The 20,502-nt window shown below is 45.1% G+C and overlaps 1 protein-coding gene across 1 annotated transcript in view; it reads right to left on the bottom strand.

The window, feature by feature from the left end:
* Positions 1–18,043, bottom strand: part of LOC309415990 (lipoxygenase homology domain-containing protein 1-like) — a gene marked incomplete at both ends in the record, with an annotated part of 135,006 nt that extends 116,963 nt beyond the window's left edge. Inside the window, 4 exons of the mRNA XM_082013728.1 lie at positions 5,389–5,573; positions 6,377–6,457; positions 15,753–15,867; positions 18,010–18,043. Of these exons, the coding sequence (XP_081869854.1) occupies positions 5,389–5,573; positions 6,377–6,457; positions 15,753–15,867; positions 18,010–18,043 (415 nt within the window). The remainder of the gene's footprint in view (positions 1–5,388; positions 5,574–6,376; positions 6,458–15,752; positions 15,868–18,009) is intronic.
* Between the last annotated feature and the right edge of the window lie 2,459 nt (positions 18,044–20,502).

Below are 20,502 nucleotides of genomic sequence, written 5' to 3'. Positions count from 1 at the left end.
TGCAAATGAATATTCCTGCTTTCTCTCAATAAAAGAGTGAGTACAGATAATTGATTTGATTGGGGAGAAATTTCAAGGGTAATTGAGAACAGTCAATATGTGTTAGTGATACCTAACCTAACTTTTTCCCTCGTTCGAGGAAAACTGGAAGTCACACTGTGGAGAGCCTAGACTAACCTCAACCGGCTAGATAGTGATAACAGCCTGTCGTTACCCCAGGGAGAAGATGGCCTGTGGAAAATTAACATATCACCTAAGCCAACCAAACCCCAGAGTCTTTTATGAATGATGACAAATTGTAGCCTTGCAGAAATATTCCTGTATGAGATCTTGAGAGACCCTTCAATCCACCTGAAGATCAAATCTCAGGACCCTCTGCTTTACAGCTGGGTGATAAAAGCTGTGCCCATCATACACACAGGGATGGAGAAAGACGTGACCCTGGTGTCCCACCTGCAGCAGATTCCCATGGGCGGTGCCGTGCCTGGCAGCAAGGGATATCTTTCACCCCAGTGGAGTAACCACCAAGGTGCTCATGTCATGTACTGGGCTCAGATCGGTGCTGCAGAGCAGCTCTGAGGCTGCAGACTGGCAGGGAAAGCAGGATGAAGTCCAACCAAATGAGAGTCACCATGAGGTGGGAGACACAAGGGTCCACAGAGTGGCACAAGTGATTCATGATCAGTCTGCAGATGTCAAACAACGGGCTGGAAACTGGCTCCCAGATTTCCTTTGCTTTTGCATCTCTGTTGGGTCGGTAATTCTTATCAGTGTAGCTCCAAGTTATTATGAATGCTCTCCTCCCCCACCACTTTGGTAGGACATCAGACACCCTCAGAGTGATCCAAAACCCACAACACTCAAAGGAAAACCATCTCCCGACTTCAGCTTTGAGCCGGTCACTTGCATAAAGGATCAGCCACAGTCATACAATCCTAAGACTTCATAAACTCAAGCGAAGCAGTGTAAGGCTGAACAATAGCCCTTCCTTGTAATTAATACCTGTAATGTAAATTAATCCAAGCTGCCAATAGCAGCTGCTGCGTAAATAAGAATGTGTGGCACTTTCGTTGTCAAAGGGCCATGGGCATACGATGCTGTGGATATGAATACAGGGAACAGAGGATCATTCAAGCAGGAACACTTAAAATGTAACCTGTTCTCCTTGAGAAATGTGTGGCATTCAAGAAAGAACCCAACAGGAGCCATTTTATTCAGATAAGTAATAAATAATCACTCAGGCATCTGCAATTGCTAAGTATTCCTGCCATCCTCAGTAACTCTATTCAGATCATGAAAAGAACTCTACTTCTGTTTGTGTGTGTGTGTCCAATTTTTCAATTATATGTTGACTACTTTTTGGAATATATTCTTTTCTACATTTTTTAGTAATGCCTCTGATTTTTTCCTTTAAATTAACCTCTTCAAAGCTCACAGCCCTGCAGGTATTCTCTGGCTGGCCTGTGTTCCTCACTAAGAAAGAGACTGACTATCCCCACAGCTTGGTAGGTTTTGGTCCAAGAACCAACAATCATAGAATCATTAAGATTGGAAAAGACCTTCAAGATCATCAAGTCCAACCATCAACCCAACACCACCATGCCCACTAAACCATGTCCCAAAGTGCCACATCTACACATTTTTTGAACACTTCCAGTGATGGTGACTCCACCACCTCCCTGGGCAGCCCTTTACGGTGCTTGACCACTCTCTCAGTAAAGCAATTTTTCCTAATATCCAGTCTAAACCTCCCCTGGCGCAACTTGAGTCCATTTCCTCTCATTCTATTGCTGGTTAGTTAGGAGAAGAGACCAACACCCACGTCACCACAACCCCCTTTTCAGGTAGTTGTAGAGAGCGATAAGGTCTCCCCTCAGCCTCCTCTTCTCCGGACTGAACATCCCAGTTCCCTCAGCTGCTCCTCATCAGACTTGTGCTCCAGACCCCTCACCAGCTTCGTTGCCCTTTTCTGGACACGCTCCAGCACCTCAACGTCCTTCTGGTAGTGAGGGGCCCAACACTGAACACAGGATTCAAGCTGCGGCCTCACCAGTGCCGAGTACAGGGGCACGATCCCTGCCCTGCTCCTGCTGGCCACACTATTGCTGATACAGACCAGGATGCTGTTGGCCTTCTTGGCCACCTGGGCACACTGCTGGCTCATGTTCAGCCGGCTGTCAACCAGCAGCCCCAGGTCCCTTTCCACCGGGCAGCTCTCCAGCCACTCCTCCCCAAGCCTGTAGCGTTGCATGGGGTTGTTGTGACTGAAATGCAGGACCCAGCACTTGGCCTTCTTGAACCTCATATGGTTGGCCTCGGCCCGTGCGTCCAGCCTGTCCAGATCCCTCTGCAGAACCTTCTTACCCTCCAGCAGATCAACACTCCTGGCAACTTGGTGTCATCTGCAAACCTACTGAGGGAGCACTCGATCCCCTCATCCAGATCATTGATTAAGATATTAAACAAGGCTGGCCCCAAAACCGAGCCCTGGGGAACACCGCTTGTGACCGGCCACTGACTGGATTTAACTCCGTTTACTGCAGCTCTCTGGGCTCGGCCGTCCAGACAGTTTTTTAGCCAGTGAAGAGCACAAATCCCCTTCAAATATGCTTTAAATGCCTCTACAGAGCTTCAACAAAGCAAAAATATAACAAAAAATCATTTACTTTTTCTCCAGTCTACATCCCACACATATCAAAGAGAAAATGCGCATCCCAGCAGTGACCTCCAGTTCAAGAGAGGAAGGTAAATCCTCACGACAAAGATGAGAAAGCTCTCCAGGAGAAGATCAAAAGCTGAAGATGTTGCAGGAGAGGGAACACGGAGGAAATTTGTTTGGCTACCTCCAAAAACAGACCAGATTGTGGCAGCAAATGGAGAATGAAAGCAAAGCATGAGACTAAGGTCTGTAACAACAGTGCCCGGGTGGTTTACAAAGAACTAAAGAAAAAAGGGGAACAGTGACTGAGGAGACATGACCAAAAAGGAGATTATGGCACTGAACACTGCTAATGGGAATATGGACTTAAGAGGGAGCAACTAATCGTTCTTTATAGGCACATAAAATCACTAAACCACATAATTATTCATTTGCCTAGTAGCCTAGAAAATATTAATACTCAGAGTAAACACCACTGTTTAATTCATTTAAAAGAAAAGAACCCAACCAAATTTAGGGAAAATGACTCATACGTACAAAGAAAATTGTATCACAATCTCATTTCAGACATTTACGGGTCCAGAGGGAGACAAATGAATTCAGATAAATTTACATTTGCAGTTGACAGTTCACCTCAGCAGCCTGGGAACATTTATCTTTCATTAATTATGGTTCAAGGGGAGCTGCAACCCGAGATAGTTGAGCTAACCCTCTCCTCTTACAGATTCAGACCTGCGGCCTGGAAGGCATCCAACCCTTCACCCGTGCTTCTGGCCTCAGCCCAGCTCCCCGCATTTATACGGATGGCCACAGAGCATGCAGACTGTGCCACTCAAACGTGGGCTTTTCTATTCGGTAAAGGCAATGGGAACAGATGCATTTCTGACAAATGCCTGGTTAAATCTCTTCTTTTGTACTCTTAAGGCAGGAGACAACCTTATTCGTATTTGTCCTGGACCAAGCATATAGGGATCTAGAACCCAAAATGACTTCTCCAGAAGAGTGGGCACTCAGGACTAGCTTTTCAGCTGGTGAAATGCAAAGTTGCTCCAGCAATTTCATTGGAACTGCACTGATTTTTACCAGCTGAGGGTTTAGCCCACAAATCTTTTCCTGCTGAGAGACAGGTGTTGAACAGGATGCAGGAAATCACATGCATTCCTTTGAATCCGCTCTCCCAGGCAGGAGCAATAATAAATTCAGATAAACTGTTGTGTCATTTAAAGATCTATTAAGACTGAATGGTTGACTTTCTCCTCAAGGGAACCTCTCATCAATTCTGTATTGCTTTGACTCATCCACTACCTTCTCCTGCCCCCTCGAGTGTCCATAACTCTTCCATTTCACAAACTGAACTGATAAAACAGCAGCAAAAGACTTTGGCACACACAGCCCCAGCAGTAACCGGGTGGGTTTTTGGCAAGGCATCTCCAGACGTTATCTCATTCTCCTGTGGCAGCCACCCTGGAGAGGTCCGCGTTTATGAAATGCTCCCACATACATTTCTTGTCAATGGATATTACTTGTGCATGCTAACACATGTGCAGTGTCCTTTAATACTTATATTGTCAACATACTGGAACTGGTTTAGGAGGTCGTATCTTAATAGAGCAAAATTATTTAACAACTTGGGAACAAACAGTGTCATGGTGTACTGTTTCAGAGGCTCTCTATAAAAATAACAATACTTTGCCCTCTAGAGCATCTATCAATGATCAAAACATTGTATTAAGGCAGGCAATAAACTGTTTTTACCAAAAAAACCCCACTCCTAGGTGGTCATGCCAACAACACTAGCGAGAAATCTACTACTCGTTCTCAAAAAGATGTGATACTAGCAAAACCCCAAGTTTCCAGTCTTGTGCACCAAACTATACCTCTCCTTTCCCTCAGACCTGTGGCTAATGGTGGGTGTACTTCACTTTCCACGCCCAAAATTAAGCTCCCGGAAAGGAGCGGTGGGTTGGTGAGGTCATGTGGAAAACACAACTCAGTTTCCTCATTAGCACTTGCAGATAAACTGCTGACATACCACCTGAGGCTGGTTTGCTGGCTCCACTTTCACATCTCGATCGTCTTCCCACTCGTGTTACATGCACTATACATCACCACATGGCCTACACGCTGATATCAATTGGGGAGTACATGTCTGGTTTGCAAGCTGTCTTGGCTTCGTTTCAACATCATTAGCTTAAAACCACTCTGAAAAATAGGCACCAGTTCAATGTGGATATCCTACACATACAGTAAACCAGCGTAGAATTACAGTGAGAGGGTTGGCTTGTTTATGGAAATTTCCTGCAGGTCGCCACCAGAGCCTGGAAACACTTAACTTTATACACAGGACTGCAACCACGCTGCCTCTTCTGCCAGCAAACAACGATACTGGCTACATGTTCTGGGAGGGGATGCCTCTCACCTGTGTGTAACCATTCAATCTAATTCAAAGTAGTCATCACAGATCCTTCAGTACTCAACCAATGAGCAGAGCTTCTCCAAATAGTGATTTATCCACCCTAAGATGTCAGATCTAACACTGGAAGAAGGAATTACCCTCTGGAGGCACCTTGCATCTTCCTGTTTCTCTCTCCACTGACGACAAAAAAAACTCAAATTAGCATAGACTACACTATTACTTTTTATATGGCTGAAGTCATCTGAAAGCAGCCCTGTCCCCCTGTCCTTTCCAGCAAGGCACCAGAAAGCTGTCCTTTTTGGAAAACCCTTACTTTTGGGCACATCCATGGGATTCAGGCTGCCGATGAGGTCTCTGACGTACAGTCCATCCCCGTCCTCCTTGCTCAGCCAGTTGTTGCATGGGAAGTAAAAGCGAAGGTGAGGTCTGTTCATGTCGGTCACGATCACGCGGTCGAGGAACCACCCCGCATTCAGTCCGGTGTTGTCATGCTCAATCCTAAAGGGACAACAGCCCTGGATTTGTTATTTTGATTAAGGCTGGCCACTAGTACAGTAATTTTGTGGAATATTTTATATTAGGCAAAGCTAGAGCAACTATACACAAAACGCCTACTTATACCTGGCTATCCAAAGTGTTTCATAGGACCTATAGGCTTTTAGAGGGTGTTTTGTAAATAACCTTCCATATATCTTTGTGCGCAGATATCATAGGTGCATATGTGGGCTACTATCTGCAAGGGAATGCACATAAACATACAGGCACCTGCATGGTCATTCAACATATACATTCATTCACCTTATACTGCATATCTAAACATGACTCTCCTCCCACCCTATATCCCTTCAGCTCTTTTCTCTTCTTACTTTATTTTATCCACCTCTTCCCATTTTCCCAGCTTTCTTTGTACTACTTACTAATTTTATATAGGTCAGTCAGACAGTGGTTAAACATAATAATTATCATTTTTGTTACACTAATTTAGCAAAAGAGGATAGCAAACCCCATTTACCTCCATCGGACATAAAAACAGTTCAAAACACCTTCCTCTGTGATTGCATACAACAGAAATACAATTCTTGGTGGGGAGCATGGATAGTTATAAGCCATACCGTAGCTGATTTCGCGCTTCGATAAAAATCTTAGGCAGTAAGCAAGCTTCTACCACCCGTTAACTTCACCTTGATAGGAGCATGCTAACGAATAACGAATAAAACATGGCAATGCTAAAACCTCTACAGCCTGTCATTCGATTAGCACCTCACAGAGCAGGTACCCTGGTAGTAACGTTGTGCGGGTACCTGATTTTCCTTATTTGTCCGACGTTGTTGGTTTTTACTCGGAACACGTCTGTTTTGCTCCTTTCAAAGGCCGTGCTGCTCCTGTAATACACATGCACCAAAAGCTATGGTAAGAAAATAACAACCTTGTCAGCAAGTACATGTGGTGGCCTGACAGAGTGCTAGTCTTCAAGGATGAAGAAATGTCATTCCTAGCACTAGACAGACCTAATTTTCAATGCCCTCTTTCCTGTGACGAGTTTTGGGTGCTCTAAGTACTGACATTTATCAGGCTTTTTTCCCCTTCTCAAGCAACAAGAGTCCTTCCCGAAGGACTGAGAGGGAAGCTCTGGGGGAAATGCAATGCTGGCCCAAGCAGATGCAAACCTTGGATCACATTCCATATCACCTCCAAGAACAAAACATGACAAGGGTTTTTGAAAATCCTCCACTAATTCACGCATAGAAGTAGGGGCTGGGGCAGTCTGTAAGACTTTCCCGTCAGCAAGTGGATTTCAGAGGTGTCTAAAAATAATCTTTGATGAAGATATTTCAGGGCAGCACCAATGAAGCAAAAATTACATGAAGAACTCCAATTCTTCGGTGACACCTCGTCTGTGGTTCCTCAACTCTGCTAGCCCACCATCGGTTGCTAAAACATAGAGGTAACAGCAAAAAAACACGGGGATATTTTCAGCTGCTCCCCTCCGGGGTGACTGGAAAGTGCTCATTCAGAGTGCTCAAGTCAGAGCTTTCCTCCACCCTTATCAACCAACCCTTCTCAGCCAAGCAATGTGGAAGACCCTGATGAATCTGGACCCCAACACATCCACCTCAGTTGCTTTACAGGGCCTCAATATGCTTTTCATCTCTGTTTCCCACTCCCAGAGATGTCCCCTCCTGCCATCCTCGCCTCCGGGCATCAAGCAGACCTGCTCTTGGGGATGGAGTGAAGGGGCTCTGTAGCCCCGTGAGCTCCCTGCGGAGCTGCAGATCTGCCCAGAGCTCAGCCAGAGGTAAAAGCACCCAACTGCATCAAAGGTTTATTTCCACACCCATCTTCCGATGTTTTTTGAATGACCACTGAAAGTTCCTTTGCAGCTTTCTCCGACGATTTGTGTCTCATTCAAAGCAAAACAACTGTAGGACAGGGACTCGTTCAGGTTTTTTGTGGAGTGCCAAGTGTGCCGTTTGTATTTCAGGAATGCAAGTGGAAGGCAATATAAAACATATTGGCCCGGGTCAGGGGACGTAGAATTTAATTCCCAGTTCTGCCTCTAGCCTGTGGCGTGATTTTCGGCAAGCGCCTCCATCCTTTTTGAGCTCTTATTTTCCACAAAAACACTATGAATAACATCAAGGTGAAACCCACCCTTGCTCCGAAGACACAGCCTCTCCCACCTGCCCTCCCTGGGCCACTAAGCATTGCGACAGATAATTAAACACGGCAAAATCCACAAGTCACGTCAAAACGAACAAGAAACCGCAGCATAAAGCAGTGACAAGCAGCTTGTACTCAGAAAGTTAATGAATATTAATAATCCGAGCAAGGGGGTTCAGTTGTGCTCGGCTCCCTTCTCCACATCATTGAAGGTTATTTCGTGTTGTTCTGCAAATGTATGTGCAGCCCTCCTCCTCCTCCTCCGTCCTGCTGTCCCAGATGCCGCGCCGGGAGCATCGCCGCTACATGAAAAGGCTAAAACGGTTAACCTTGCCGTGAAGGCAAGAGGCAATTAAAGCCAGCCCAGCCTGGCTGTCGGAGAGAAAACAGTCAGCGAGTGTGAGGCAATTAGTTTGTCAGGCTCGAGCGAGCATCGTAATGACAGCGGCTTCTCCCGGCGATGGCTCTGGAGATCGATGCAGCGCTGCAGCCTGCTATGGAGGTGGCACAAAAGTATTAAGCGGGACTAATTAGTCCAAAGCTTTCAGCGCACCGGCTCCGGTGACTGCTGGTTTACAGCGGTCCCACCACTGCGCTGGGCTCTTTTGGTTACTGGGATGGTGGGAGAGCGTGGGGAGGAAACCCGCTGTTGGAGGAGCATCCAAAAGTGCCCATTGAGCAGGTGCTTCACGCATCTTGTAAGAGCTTGGGGAAGCATTGGGAAACATGACTGGTCCAGGAGTCAAGCTCCTAGGAAGCCTGGCTGTCAGAAGGTAGGAAGAACTTGACAAGTCTCTTCCCTTGAGGTGGATATGCAGCATCAACAGCACAAAAGAGGGAACGTTTTAAGGGAAAAATCCAACCTTTCCTTCTAGCATTGTCATGGCATTGCCAATTAAAAGGGAACAGGGAAAGTGAGGGAATATCCCACTGTGAGTGGCTATACTGAAGTTTATCCAAAAAAAAAAAAAAAAAAAAAAGAAAGAAAGACAGAGAGAGAAGGAGAAATTACAGCTGGGCTGTGTCAGACTCTGGGCTGGACTGGTGCTGGGGTAAGAAATTCATAGGCTGGTTACCATAAGGAACTCGTTACACCAAACAATGCAGCACGCTGGCTTGCACAGCTCCAGCGACAAATAAATCAGGGAAAAATCTGCCTTGGAAATTGCAGCACTAAATTTCAAATGTTCAGGCTTCACTGGGTTCATAAGCTCAAAGGCCAGCAGAATTTCATTTGGAGCCCCATCGTTTGGCTGGGATGTCAGGCGAGGGCAACTTCAGAGATATGTTTCAATCAGGTTTTTTATTTCACATAATTAATTGGTTTAGCAGCTGTATTTTTTTATAGTCAGTTGTAGTGTTTTACCGATTGGTTTTTAAGAACCAATCCAAGGAACTTCACCAAAGATTAGTATATGAAATTCTCAATTATATTTGGTACCTGAAGCCGTTTTCGTATTCTTTTGCTTGGATGATTGCCTGGAGGTTGCACTGCTCGTGGTGCTGCAAATGTACAATGCTTTAGAGTTCTCTGTCCCCTGGTTGGGTAAGTCACATTGCTAAAAAGCACCACAAGATCTGCACAGCATTTCTAGATCCCTGCGTGCATCTCTTCCGTAGGCCATTGGCACAGATGACAGAGCCAGTGCCATGAGAGTTTCGCTATTTGGCATATGTTGACAGCAAGCAGCTCTCAATGCTGCAGTTTTAAATGCAAAAGTGCATAAAATAAACATTTGCACTAGTAAATCACCTCTTTTTTTTTTTAAATAAAGGGAGTTAAAAGAGATAATCCCACCACTTAAGTGAAAGTCACATTTGAAACTGAAATTTTGAATATCTGTAGAAAATAGTCTTCACTTCTTGATCAGCTAGCAGCACCCTTTCCAGAGCTGAGCTCTTATGAACAGAGGGAAAACCCAGGTACTCATCCCAGCAGAGGCATAAAAATAATAAGCTTCAGCAGTGATGGAGTAACCTGAACCAATTTAGCTTTGAATCACTGCATTAGTGATGGTTTAAATTGCCTTTCTGTTAGATGTTTTACCTGACAACGCTTTGTACGCGCAAAGCAAAAGCACCGTGGATGAAAGGCTGCACAGACTCACAAAGTGCTACCGTGGATGTCGGCTCGAACGGGATTTTAAAGATGCTCCATTAAACCACCAGAAAGAGCCAGTTCTTGGCGGCATCTCCCTGCAACCCTGCCCGCGCGTCCACCTCCTCCTGCCACGGACGTTCAGCCGAAGCGGGAGGGAGGCAGGTACCGGGGACGGTTTCAGAAGGTCACACAGCAAAAACCATCCTACAGCCTGTCACTCTCTAGGGAAAAAATAACACCATTGGGTTTTTTGCGTGGGTTTTTTTGGTTTGTTTTTTGGTTTGTGGTTTTTTGTTTTTTTTTTTCTTTATGGTCAGCTGGCATCTCGCGGGAGATGAATTTCTCATGGGCCAGGGGCGGGCAGCGTGGTTTTGGCACACAGAGGTGGCAGGGATGAGCACCGGTCTGTCCCTGTCATTATCCTGGCTCGAAAGTACAGACAGCTCTGCTCATCCTCTGATTATCCGATACACTTTATAGGCCGGGTGAACCTGTGTTATCAGGCCTCTGGCTATGGCAGCAGCTTGCCGCAAGATGCAAAAAATGTTGGAAAAATGCCTCATTCTTCTGTTCCTCCCTACACATCCACTGTCCATCACTCCTGGAAAGAGGACACTGGCCTGGATGGACTTATGGACAGCCTAGCCGAAAAAAACCCCCACGTTCCAACCGTATTTACTCTTAAGGCAGAGCTCCAATAGCAGCATCATTAACCTCCTCCTTGGAGCAACAAATACTCCTGGGAGTTTGGTCTGTAAATATTTTGCCAAGACTGTTGTCGTGAAGCTGACAGCATCAGTCAGCGAGCAGCTGGAAATACCGCAGAAGGCAGCGTACGTCCAAAAATACTCCAGATGGTAAAGAAGCCCGATGAGAAGCACAGCGACCGCAAACGTGTCTGTACCAAGGACGTAATTTTCTTTTTCTACCAATAACCTGACCAGCAGAAGAAATCCTGCTTAAACAAGCCCAGAAAAATTAGTGAAGAAATGGTCCCACTCGAAAGGATTTAACTGAGATAAATTGCTCGGCGGGTGTAGCAGCGTGATGACACCCAGGAGCCAAACACCAGCCCAAAACCGTGACAGCCCGTGTCTGAACTTACCCCGAAACTTTACAAAGTGCCGTAGGGCACACCGAAACAGCCCCTGCCTTATCCGTGAGCATTCCCAGTACAGATTTCGATAGCCTTAATGGCCCACGTTGGATACGTGCTCCTTCACTTTGTACTGCGCGGAGCGGCCGCATCTTAGCATCGGCTTTCCAGCTCTGGTGGCATGATTTACAGAAAGAAAACAAAAGGGTGGTATTTAATTGAGATAATCTTAGCTCTGCTTTATGTCTTTGCTATCTGCAGTTTAGTTGCTATTTTTCTGGAGAAACTATGCAAAGCAGGTAGTGCCGTCGATAATGGTGCAAAGGTTGCTCAGCGTTTCCCAATATTAAATTACACTTTTGAATTGCGTCTGCTTTGCCAAATTTGGAGGCAAATTTAGGAGGCAAATTTTGCTCTGCTGAAAATTTCTATCCCATTCCCATGGAGAAATATTTTTGAAAATTTTAATGAGAATGGAGCTCAGATATTTTTAAGGCTGAGATTAACGTGTTGGGGTAGGGGCACGATTTTTAACAAGGCAGAAAAAGTTGAGCTTGTTCCAGGAAGGCACCTTACACTCATCCCATGGTGAAAACTGGCCAGGTTTTAGAGTCTGAAACATGCAGCTGACGCTTGATCAGCGGGGACCTGGTCTAGCAGCTAAATTCCCTTAAAAGTCTACCCGTTTTGAGTAAATTCCTGTTTCTCCCTCTAAGGCTTGACCTTCCTTGTAGTTGTACCACCAGCTGCCGTGTTCGTAGCTGCAGGTGGATTATAATTTATACATACACCAATTCTACCAGCTCTTATCTTTGGGTTGTTGAACACCGCTGTCTAAGCACCCTCTCAGGTGGTTTTGTTCCTGAAACGCTAGACGCAGGCTAGCCAGTAAGCCTGAGCAAGAGAGAGAAGAAATTTCCCACTTTGTTTCTTTTTCGGAAGCGGATATAGACTCTAAACCGCGCTGTCACTTGACGCTGCCCCGGATCATTAAGTCCTCAGAGCGCGGTGCAAGTGCTGCAGATTAGTACGGGCATAAACCAGAGTGCGGTTGGATACATAAGCAGCTTTAAAATAGGAAACATCCCTTAGCATTAAAGGAAAGGTATTGCAACTCATCTCTGAAGACGTGCTTCAGCAGCAATGTGAGAAGTCTTCCTCCACTGCACTTGGAGTTCGTTTGCTTCCTAGCCCGAACAGCCCCTTCTATACCAGCTTTCTAGCGCTTCCTAATGTATTATCTTGACTATGCAGAGCAAATAAGCTTGCTTCTGTGCATTTCCTTATTTGTTCCAGAGCAGCTAAACAACAAAATCAGATCTTCTGCCACTCAGGACGGCTCAGCTCCAACAGAGCTACAAACATTAGCATCCTCTAAAGACCGTCACGTACATACTCTACAATTCGTATGTATTTACTGCCATTACGAGCAGGAAAAGCTCTGTAGAATGACTCAAGACCAGGTAGAAGGGACTGTCAGTTAAAGGTATTCAGCATAGGAAATTAAAAAAAAAAAAAAAAAAAAAATCCACTGCACAGTCCTCAAATTCAGTAAGAAGCCAGCTGTCACTTACCAATTATTTCATCTTTCTTTCAGATTCCCGTAACTGCTACATCTTTTCAATCTCTCTCTCTTTTTTTTTTTTTAAAGGAAAAATCTCGCCATGAATATTTATTGCAGTTGCCACAAGCTGGACCAGGTAAGCCTGACATTGAAAAGTGGATTCATTTACATTAACAACAAATATATAAATTTGCTACTAAATACCGTGAATGAGCTTGCAGCGGCATTTCTGGCTGAGTTTTGCAATCAGTCCTCAACACCCGCGTGGTGGAAAACACATAAGCAAAGAGAAATAAAACACTCTGGAGGATGAGCACTGCTCGTTCGGCGTCGGAACACGAAGAAGCGGCTCGTGCCTGTCGGAAAGGTGTCGGCAGCTGCCAAAATGCCACCAAGAAATGCCTTGGTGTCCACCCGTGTGCCTGTGATGGAGCCCGTGGAAAGAAACTTATTTGTGGGAGTGCTTTTGCCTTCTGGCGGAGCTGTAGCTGGCACCAGGTGTAGCTGGTGCAAACTGGCAGAGGGAAAATGGCTGGGGAGGATTTCTTCCAGTCCCCCCAAAACCCAAACGCTACTTGCCTAAACCTCCTGGCCCAAACAAATGCATCTTTTGTGACAGAATTTGGGTGCTGCCACTTCCAGAACTGGTGTTCCTCCTGACAAGTCACGATGAAGATTTGCATCTGGTTTTCACAGTTACCTTCTTGTCGGCCAATGTTAAAAACTTGATATTTCATCAGCTTGCCTCGTCTTCCCCAAACTGCACGTGACAAAAAGATCTGAAATGTCATGTATTTCACTACCAGCACACCATCACAAAAGAAATAAGAAAAACCTCTTCCAACCAGAATCTGAAATGGTAGTACCATCTTTAGGCAACGCATGATATTTTAGCTTTCTGTCATACACGGGGAACTGTAAACACCTATAAAATGTCATGCATTTGCAGTCATAAGTGAACTCGGGTAAACATTTAGTTGAAAGATGCATGAGATTCCATCCTTTTGCCATATTCACAAAGCTGCATAATAAATTCAGGGGCAAACTGGCTATTTCATGGTTTGCTTCATATTTAGGAGAGAAGACTATCAATTAAGCGGCTCTGCAGACACTCCTACACTCGCACGAGCTTTTCTCTCGCTGTTCCTCGATGAAGCACTGTAACACGCCAGACCTTGCTTAGCGATACAGAAATTTTGCTCATGTTTGGGAAAACCCCAGTGGAAAAGCTGTAGTTGCAGTTCTAGCGGTCACCTCCTACGGGACCAGTTTTAGGAGCCCTGAACCGCAGGAGGTTGCCTTCCCACGCCTTTCGTCCTCGCTTACCAACACCTCGGCCGTCTGCTCTCTGCAGCAACAGGGACCAAGCCCAGAATGTTAACCCAGGCCTGAACAAGCTCAGGCTGCTGCTGCTGCTGCAACCTAAAATCATCCCTGCGTGCCCCTTCTTTCTTTCTTTCACCAAAAAAAGGGATGAGTGCAGGAGGAAAGAGCATGCATTCACCAGAGCACCAGCAAAAATGACTTGTACAACTGGCAGCTCGGTTCAAGTCACCACTGATTAAGAAATCTATCATGGGGATCTCCTGACCTCTTTAAAGGACACAGAGGGTTTGTTTTTTTTTTAATTTATTTTTGTTAGGTAATATTTGGATTCTTCCCACAGCCACCTGCAGAAGAGCCCTTTCACAGCGAAACGGCTCTTTATGTAAATGCTGACCACAAGAAAACTCCCTGGAAAGCAGATGCTGCTTTGATGGCTTTGCCAAAGGCTATAAGGCAGGTTTGGGTACTAGAAGCTTTTCCCTCAGCAGAGCTGCTGCTGCTCCCAGCTCTGCCACTGACCTGCTACGGGACCATCTAACTTTTTAACTCCTCGCCTCGGTTTCCTTCTCTAAGTCAAGAGAAATGGTATTCAGGGATGTCTGGATGGAAGTCACAGGACAGGAACAAAGTATTTTGTATAGGTATTTCATATACAGTCAGCAAGTTCTCCCTGGTGTTTCTAGGGATGCTGGGATGACAGAACTCCTTTGCCTAGCTCCAATCTCTGAATTTCAAATATGGCAAACAGGGCTGAAATTTCATGTATTTTCTTTACCATTCCCATATCACTTTCTTTACAGACTCTCATGTTTGAGTTGCTTCACTGGGAAGAGAAGCTCTTTTGAGGGTAAAATTTAAAATAGTTGCAGGTACCTCTTGTCGGTGCTGTAGAAATGGAGAAAATGCGAAGTTACCGTGTGACATTAGCACAGGATTAATAATTTCTGAAGCACATTTTCAAGAAAACCAAAACAATAAGAACATAGAAAAACAGAGACACACGGTCTCTCTTAGACCCCACAGAGAAGGGATTTCTGCTTTATCTTAGTGCAGTTATCTGGCTAAGGGAAAATTAGTACATGCAGAGCTGGGACTTTGCTAAAAGTCACCTTGCCTTCATGGGAGCTGAGCACCTGCTGGCCCCAAGGCTCACTTTTTGTGGTTTGTGTTTTTTTTGCTTTGTTTTGGTTTTTTTTTTTTAAAAAAAGTATTGAGAGAGTCAAAAGCCTCATAGTAGGTTCTTTAATCATAAAATATGGTTCCCCTAAGTTCAACATAGCGATAAGAAATGAGAAGTTGCATGCAGAGGGTGGCACTGGCATCAGCAAGAGGAAAACAGCACAGTGCCACCACAACGGTGTGCAACCAGGAACACAGCAGATAGGATGGAAACAGCCTAAATTAGGAAACAGCTTAAATTCTTCCATTTCTGCTTGCCTCAGATTTCCTACGGCTGGGTGTGGGTGGCTACCCATCAACAACATTACTTCAAGCCCACTGAGTTACTCTTCAGAAACGTTCAAGGACACATCTCTACACCTGACTTAGCATGGAGGTCTCAGTGGGATTTAGGCATGTGAACATGGCCCATCATGCCCACTCCAACAAGCGATGAATATTCTCAGCTCCTAAGTTGGGAGCTCCTAATTTAAGCTTTAAGAAAAGCAAATATCCCCACACCTTGCAAGTGTGAGCCTTATATAATATGGATCTGAACACACGTTTCCACCTCCAGAAAGGAATGAAGGTTTGCAAAGGATTTGGTAAGAAATATGCAACAGCAAAAATTCAAATTTCCCCGGCGATCTTGAATTACCTTTTAGATTTATTCCATCCACATCCATCAGCACAATATTACGTTTCATCAAAATGCAATAAAGTTACCAAGGAACAGGCTTCAGGGATAGAGATTTCCTTCCAGATACTCACTTGCTTGTGAGATGAGTCTTGGGTGTAATCCCAAGCTCTCCAAAGAGAGTAACAAAGACGTTGGCGTCGGTTCCTGCTCCCCGGACATCTCCTGTCACTGTCACCACCTCATAAACTGTGGAAGGAGAAAAGAAAGATCAGGATAACAGGAGAAATCCCTCACCTTATACGTTACAGATCTAAGTCTATATCCATATATAGATGTATAGGTAAATCTATATACAGATATAGATCTGTACATATCCATCCCCAAACCTGAGCTGAAGTACAGACCCAGAGATGGATCGCTGCGGCCACCACCAAAACAAACACGTCTCTTGGACGGGGCATAATCACTGCTGAGGGTCAACACAACTGGTGGGAATCAACACATCAGACTAAATCTGCTGGAGACACTTTACAGAGGCAGAGAGAGATTGAGTTAGGACAGATTTTACTGAAAATAAAACACTTCTCTGTGGACACGTCACCTCCCCTACCATAATGCATGTGCATGTATTACGTATAACAGAGGAATTTATGTGAAGTGTTAAAGCTGTTGAGCCATTTTTCATTTATGCACATCTCAACGCAATGCACGCTTTCCTCTGTGCTCTGATAATGTATTTGTATGAAGCTGAGAACTCACTACAGCCAGAAAGTTTGCATTTCAATTGTTCTGGAGGCTACCAGAGATCAAATGGTAAATCATGATGAGAATAAGGTAGGAAGATGCTTAAATTAGAGTCTCAAAGCTCTATCAATTTATCTTTCCAAGCAGTAGATTGAGTGGTGACTTTATTACCACACATCAATATCTTTTTGGGAGAGACGCAAGTTAAAAAGAGCCTTTTACTCAAGTGGAGAAAAGCATGACAAGATCCAATGGCCAGAAGGTAGAAGCTAAATAAATTCAAGTTACAGTCAGACACACATCTCTTAAGCAGGATGGTGAGTGAAGTTTGAACAAGAATTAAGGCTTGAAAACAGTTTACCTTTCTGAAAGATGCATCTTGCTTGGCCTAGTACAGAAAGAACTGGAGGAAGTTATAAAACTTTGCCTATGGCCACACCAAGCATCCAGATGGCCCTTTTTGGCTTTAGACCACATGATGGTCATTAGCCAATAATGATATTTCAGATTCAGACCTATAAGCTGGAGGAAAGGCTAAACTTTCATAATTTCTTCTTGCACAGCCTGACTGCTAAGTGTGTGATTTCTCAGAACTAATGCTGTAAAAATGTCCTTCTTCACGAGCGCATCGGAACTGTTACGTGTTTGTTAGCGCCCGTCTTTTCCTCACTGCATCACGTATGCGGTCAGAAGAGACAAAAACCGTATTGGGACTTCCCTACTCTGAGCATCAAATGCTTTTCCCCACTAACACTCTTCCCTCAAAGCATCACAGAGAAGAAATTAAATCACCATTTTAACTGAAAAGCATGGAGACAGATTGCTAGAGCAAAACCCAGGCCACTCATGTAAAACTGATTAGAAACTACTTGTCATTTCCAGCGGCTCTGTTACACCGAGACAGGAAAAAATACCATAATATTTTCCTAACCTCACCTTTCCATGAACGTAAATAGGACAGAAAGGGGACATTATTATAATAAATACAGTAAGTTACGATCTGTGCTCAGCTAAATTTTAAAAATCCCTTGGCTTGGCGTACTTCATTTACGGACTCAAAGGAAAAGGAGATTTCCTTGCGAAAAAAGAATATGAAATCCACAGCTTGCGCACGAGTAATACGTATGAACGATGTTTTCATTTCACCTTCCTCCTGTTAGCATTCGCACACGCCAACGGGGGACGTCACAGAATCACTAAGGTTGGAAAGGACCTTCAAGATCATCAAGTCCAACCATTAATCCAGCACCACAATGTGCCCTAAACCATGTCCTGAAGTGCCACATCCACACGTTTTTTGAACACTTCCAGAGACGGCGACTCCACCACCTCCCTGGGCAGCCTGTTCCAATGCCTGACCACTCTCTCGGTGAAGAAATTTTTCCTAATATCCAATCTAAACCTCCCCTGGTGCAACTTGAGGCCATTTCCTCTTGTCCTATCGCTGGTTACTTGGGAGAAGAGGCCAACACCCTCATCGCCACAAGCCCCTTTCAGGCAGCTGTAGAGAGCGACAGGCGATGTCATCACGTTAGCCGTTGACAGGAGGAAGGTCCCTAATCCACCCCGCCCCAGTGATTCACCGCTGGTTGCTTCATGGTTTTCCGTGCTGGATGGGCGCCGCTTTGGAAGCGGCGAGCGTACCTCGTTCAGTTAGGGCATTGCGGCACTCGTTCATAGCGGCTTTGTACGGTTGGCCATCTCAAAGCGTACCGCAACTCATCTGCGCCATGGAAGTACTTGTCGCTGTCAGAGCACCCTATAGGCGTTGCCAAAGTGGGAGTTATGGGGAAAGAAGCTTTAACGCCTGGCTGGGAGCAGGGATGCTGTTTTGCAATGTATGCCCCAGATGCCGGGCAGGATAGATCAGCCTGCAGGAACACAGCTGTCCCACCCACATCGTCCCCTCTTTCGCCACCAAGGCATCAGAATTCAGCCCTGTTCTTGTTTTCAGGGGGCGAAGCCAAGTTGTGCCCAGCTTCCTGCCAGCGGGCACGTGGCTGAAGGCATTTTGCCTGTGAAAAAGGAGGAAAAAAATGTCATCACAACACTCTGTACGTTCCTAGAGACCTTTCAAAAGCTGAGGCAGGTTTTTTTAGTGAGGGTTGGTGGGTGGGTTTTTTTCCTGCTAGAGAAGTGTGAAGACTTATAAGTCGTATGTGACAGACAGAGCTTGTCATGTTACATCTGTTCACGTTACGTTAAGTGAAACCCATTCCTGAACCTGTCTGCTGCACCCCTGTGGGCATTGACCTCACCTCATCCACACACCCAACCTTCATTTCCTTACAGAAGATGTAAGTCACACTGACCTACTTCCACTTCGCAACTCCTAACAAATGAGATGATGTGATGCAAGGAAATTGTCTAAGACAACACCATCAACAAGCCACAATATTCCCCTCTTAAAAAAAAGAAAACCCTTTTCTAATTCCCACAATGGGAGTCCCACAGCTGCAAGAAAACACAAGCCATGAGCACGTACAAATTTGCACTTTAGGTTCACAACCCCAAATTCAGCCTCCACGCGCCGCAGCGAGCAGGCAGCACACAGATGAGCAGTTTTTACCAGGAGAGATGTGCTGACGAGTAGCGCATGTCATTGCTGAGCACGCGCTGTGGCTAGCACCGCTTTAATTAACTTTGCACGGAAAGACAAAAGCAGGGGCTGGGTTGGCGATCACCAGCGGGTCACCACGTTTGACAAGTGCCACGGTGCTCTCCTGGAAGGGGAAAAGGGCTCTGCCGACCCTTCTCCAGCACTACAGCTGTGCGGCCAGCTGTGCAAGTAAATTACGTCATAGCTTTCCAATGATTTCATGGAAGCAGGGCCCATGATTTCCTTTGGGGGAAGAAAAAACTTTAATGATAATATTAATGTTAGCTCTTTCTGGAAAAGGCACCTGGAGACTAAGGCACAGCTAATAATTCTTTATTAGCTTATTTAGCTACTTCCTTCAAAGGCATGAAAGCTCAGTGGTATGGAACAAGGATTGTTTCTTTTCTTTGCATTTCTTTTACTTTTGATCAACCACTGACAGCTGATGGGTGTCATCTTTGCTGGGAGCATCTCTGCAGCTTGAGGACCCAGCAGGCAGAATAGGACCCTGGGCTGGGGTGGGGGCAGCATTTTGTATCCCAGGCCCCTTCACTGGGAACAGTGTCCGTGATACAAGATGACAAGAACTGTGGACTAGTGACATTTCTTAACCACCCTGAGAGCTTGCTCCTGAATAATTGGATATTCTGGCTTTGAGAAAACATGTCCAGCCTTAGCAAATCCCAAGCATAAACATGTTGTACTTCATGATTTGGGACAATAAAGCCAAATTAGCTGAAAAGCTTGAAATTGGATTTCTGTGGGAGTCGCACTTCTAACCAAGGGTGGAATCTGGGCTAGAAAGATCAATTTTGCTGCTTCGGTGTTCCAGCTGTGGAGGGGAAGATTAAGAAAATGCAGAAGTAAAATAATTCAAGTATCATACCTGTTTCATCATGCAAACTACGTCTTCCCTTCCCACCAAGTTCCTTACTTTCTTTTTGGATGGTCTCGTGCACTTTCCAATCCTTTCCTCTTTTTGAGTCCCCATTTTTCCAAATCCCTCTCTACCACTCAAGAGGTCCGAATTTCCTGCTGAGGATTTGCCTCCATCACTGCTGTGAATATTCTCAGGATCGTGGGCTGTAATGCTCACCAAAGATTTACCCCTACGGTGCAAAGATGCCAGCCCTTAAAACCCCTCCACTGATAGAAAATATCTACCCAAATTGTCCAGAATCTTCCAATTAATTTTTAACAGGGGCGGTGTGTAAACAAGTTTGGCCACCTGTTTATTCACTTTTCTTATCCTCCACCTGCATCAATCTCATGTGGAATATATGCTTATTACCAGGCAAAGTTAAAAAAATAATCCATCCAGTTTATATTGTCAAATGGAAGGGTAAAAAAAAAAAACCAAAAACCCACACCAACCCACAACGAACCTGCAACAAAACCGTACAAAGGTTGCTATTTTCCCATCCTTTGACACTGATGCACATAGTCAGTTCTTTTAGGGCTGTTGCTCGGTCCGACAGCAAAAGACAAGTTGTAGCAGTTTTTCAGAAGAGAACGAAGTTTTGGTGTATTACTCCAGA

The sequence above is a fragment of the Phaethon aethereus genome (assembly GCF_964289735.1).
Source record: "Phaethon aethereus genome assembly, chromosome: Z".
Taxonomy (NCBI): Eukaryota; Metazoa; Chordata; class Aves; order Phaethontiformes; family Phaethontidae; genus Phaethon; species Phaethon aethereus.
Note: the sequence above shows the minus strand (reverse complement) of the source record. Positions and strands in the feature narration are given on the sequence as shown.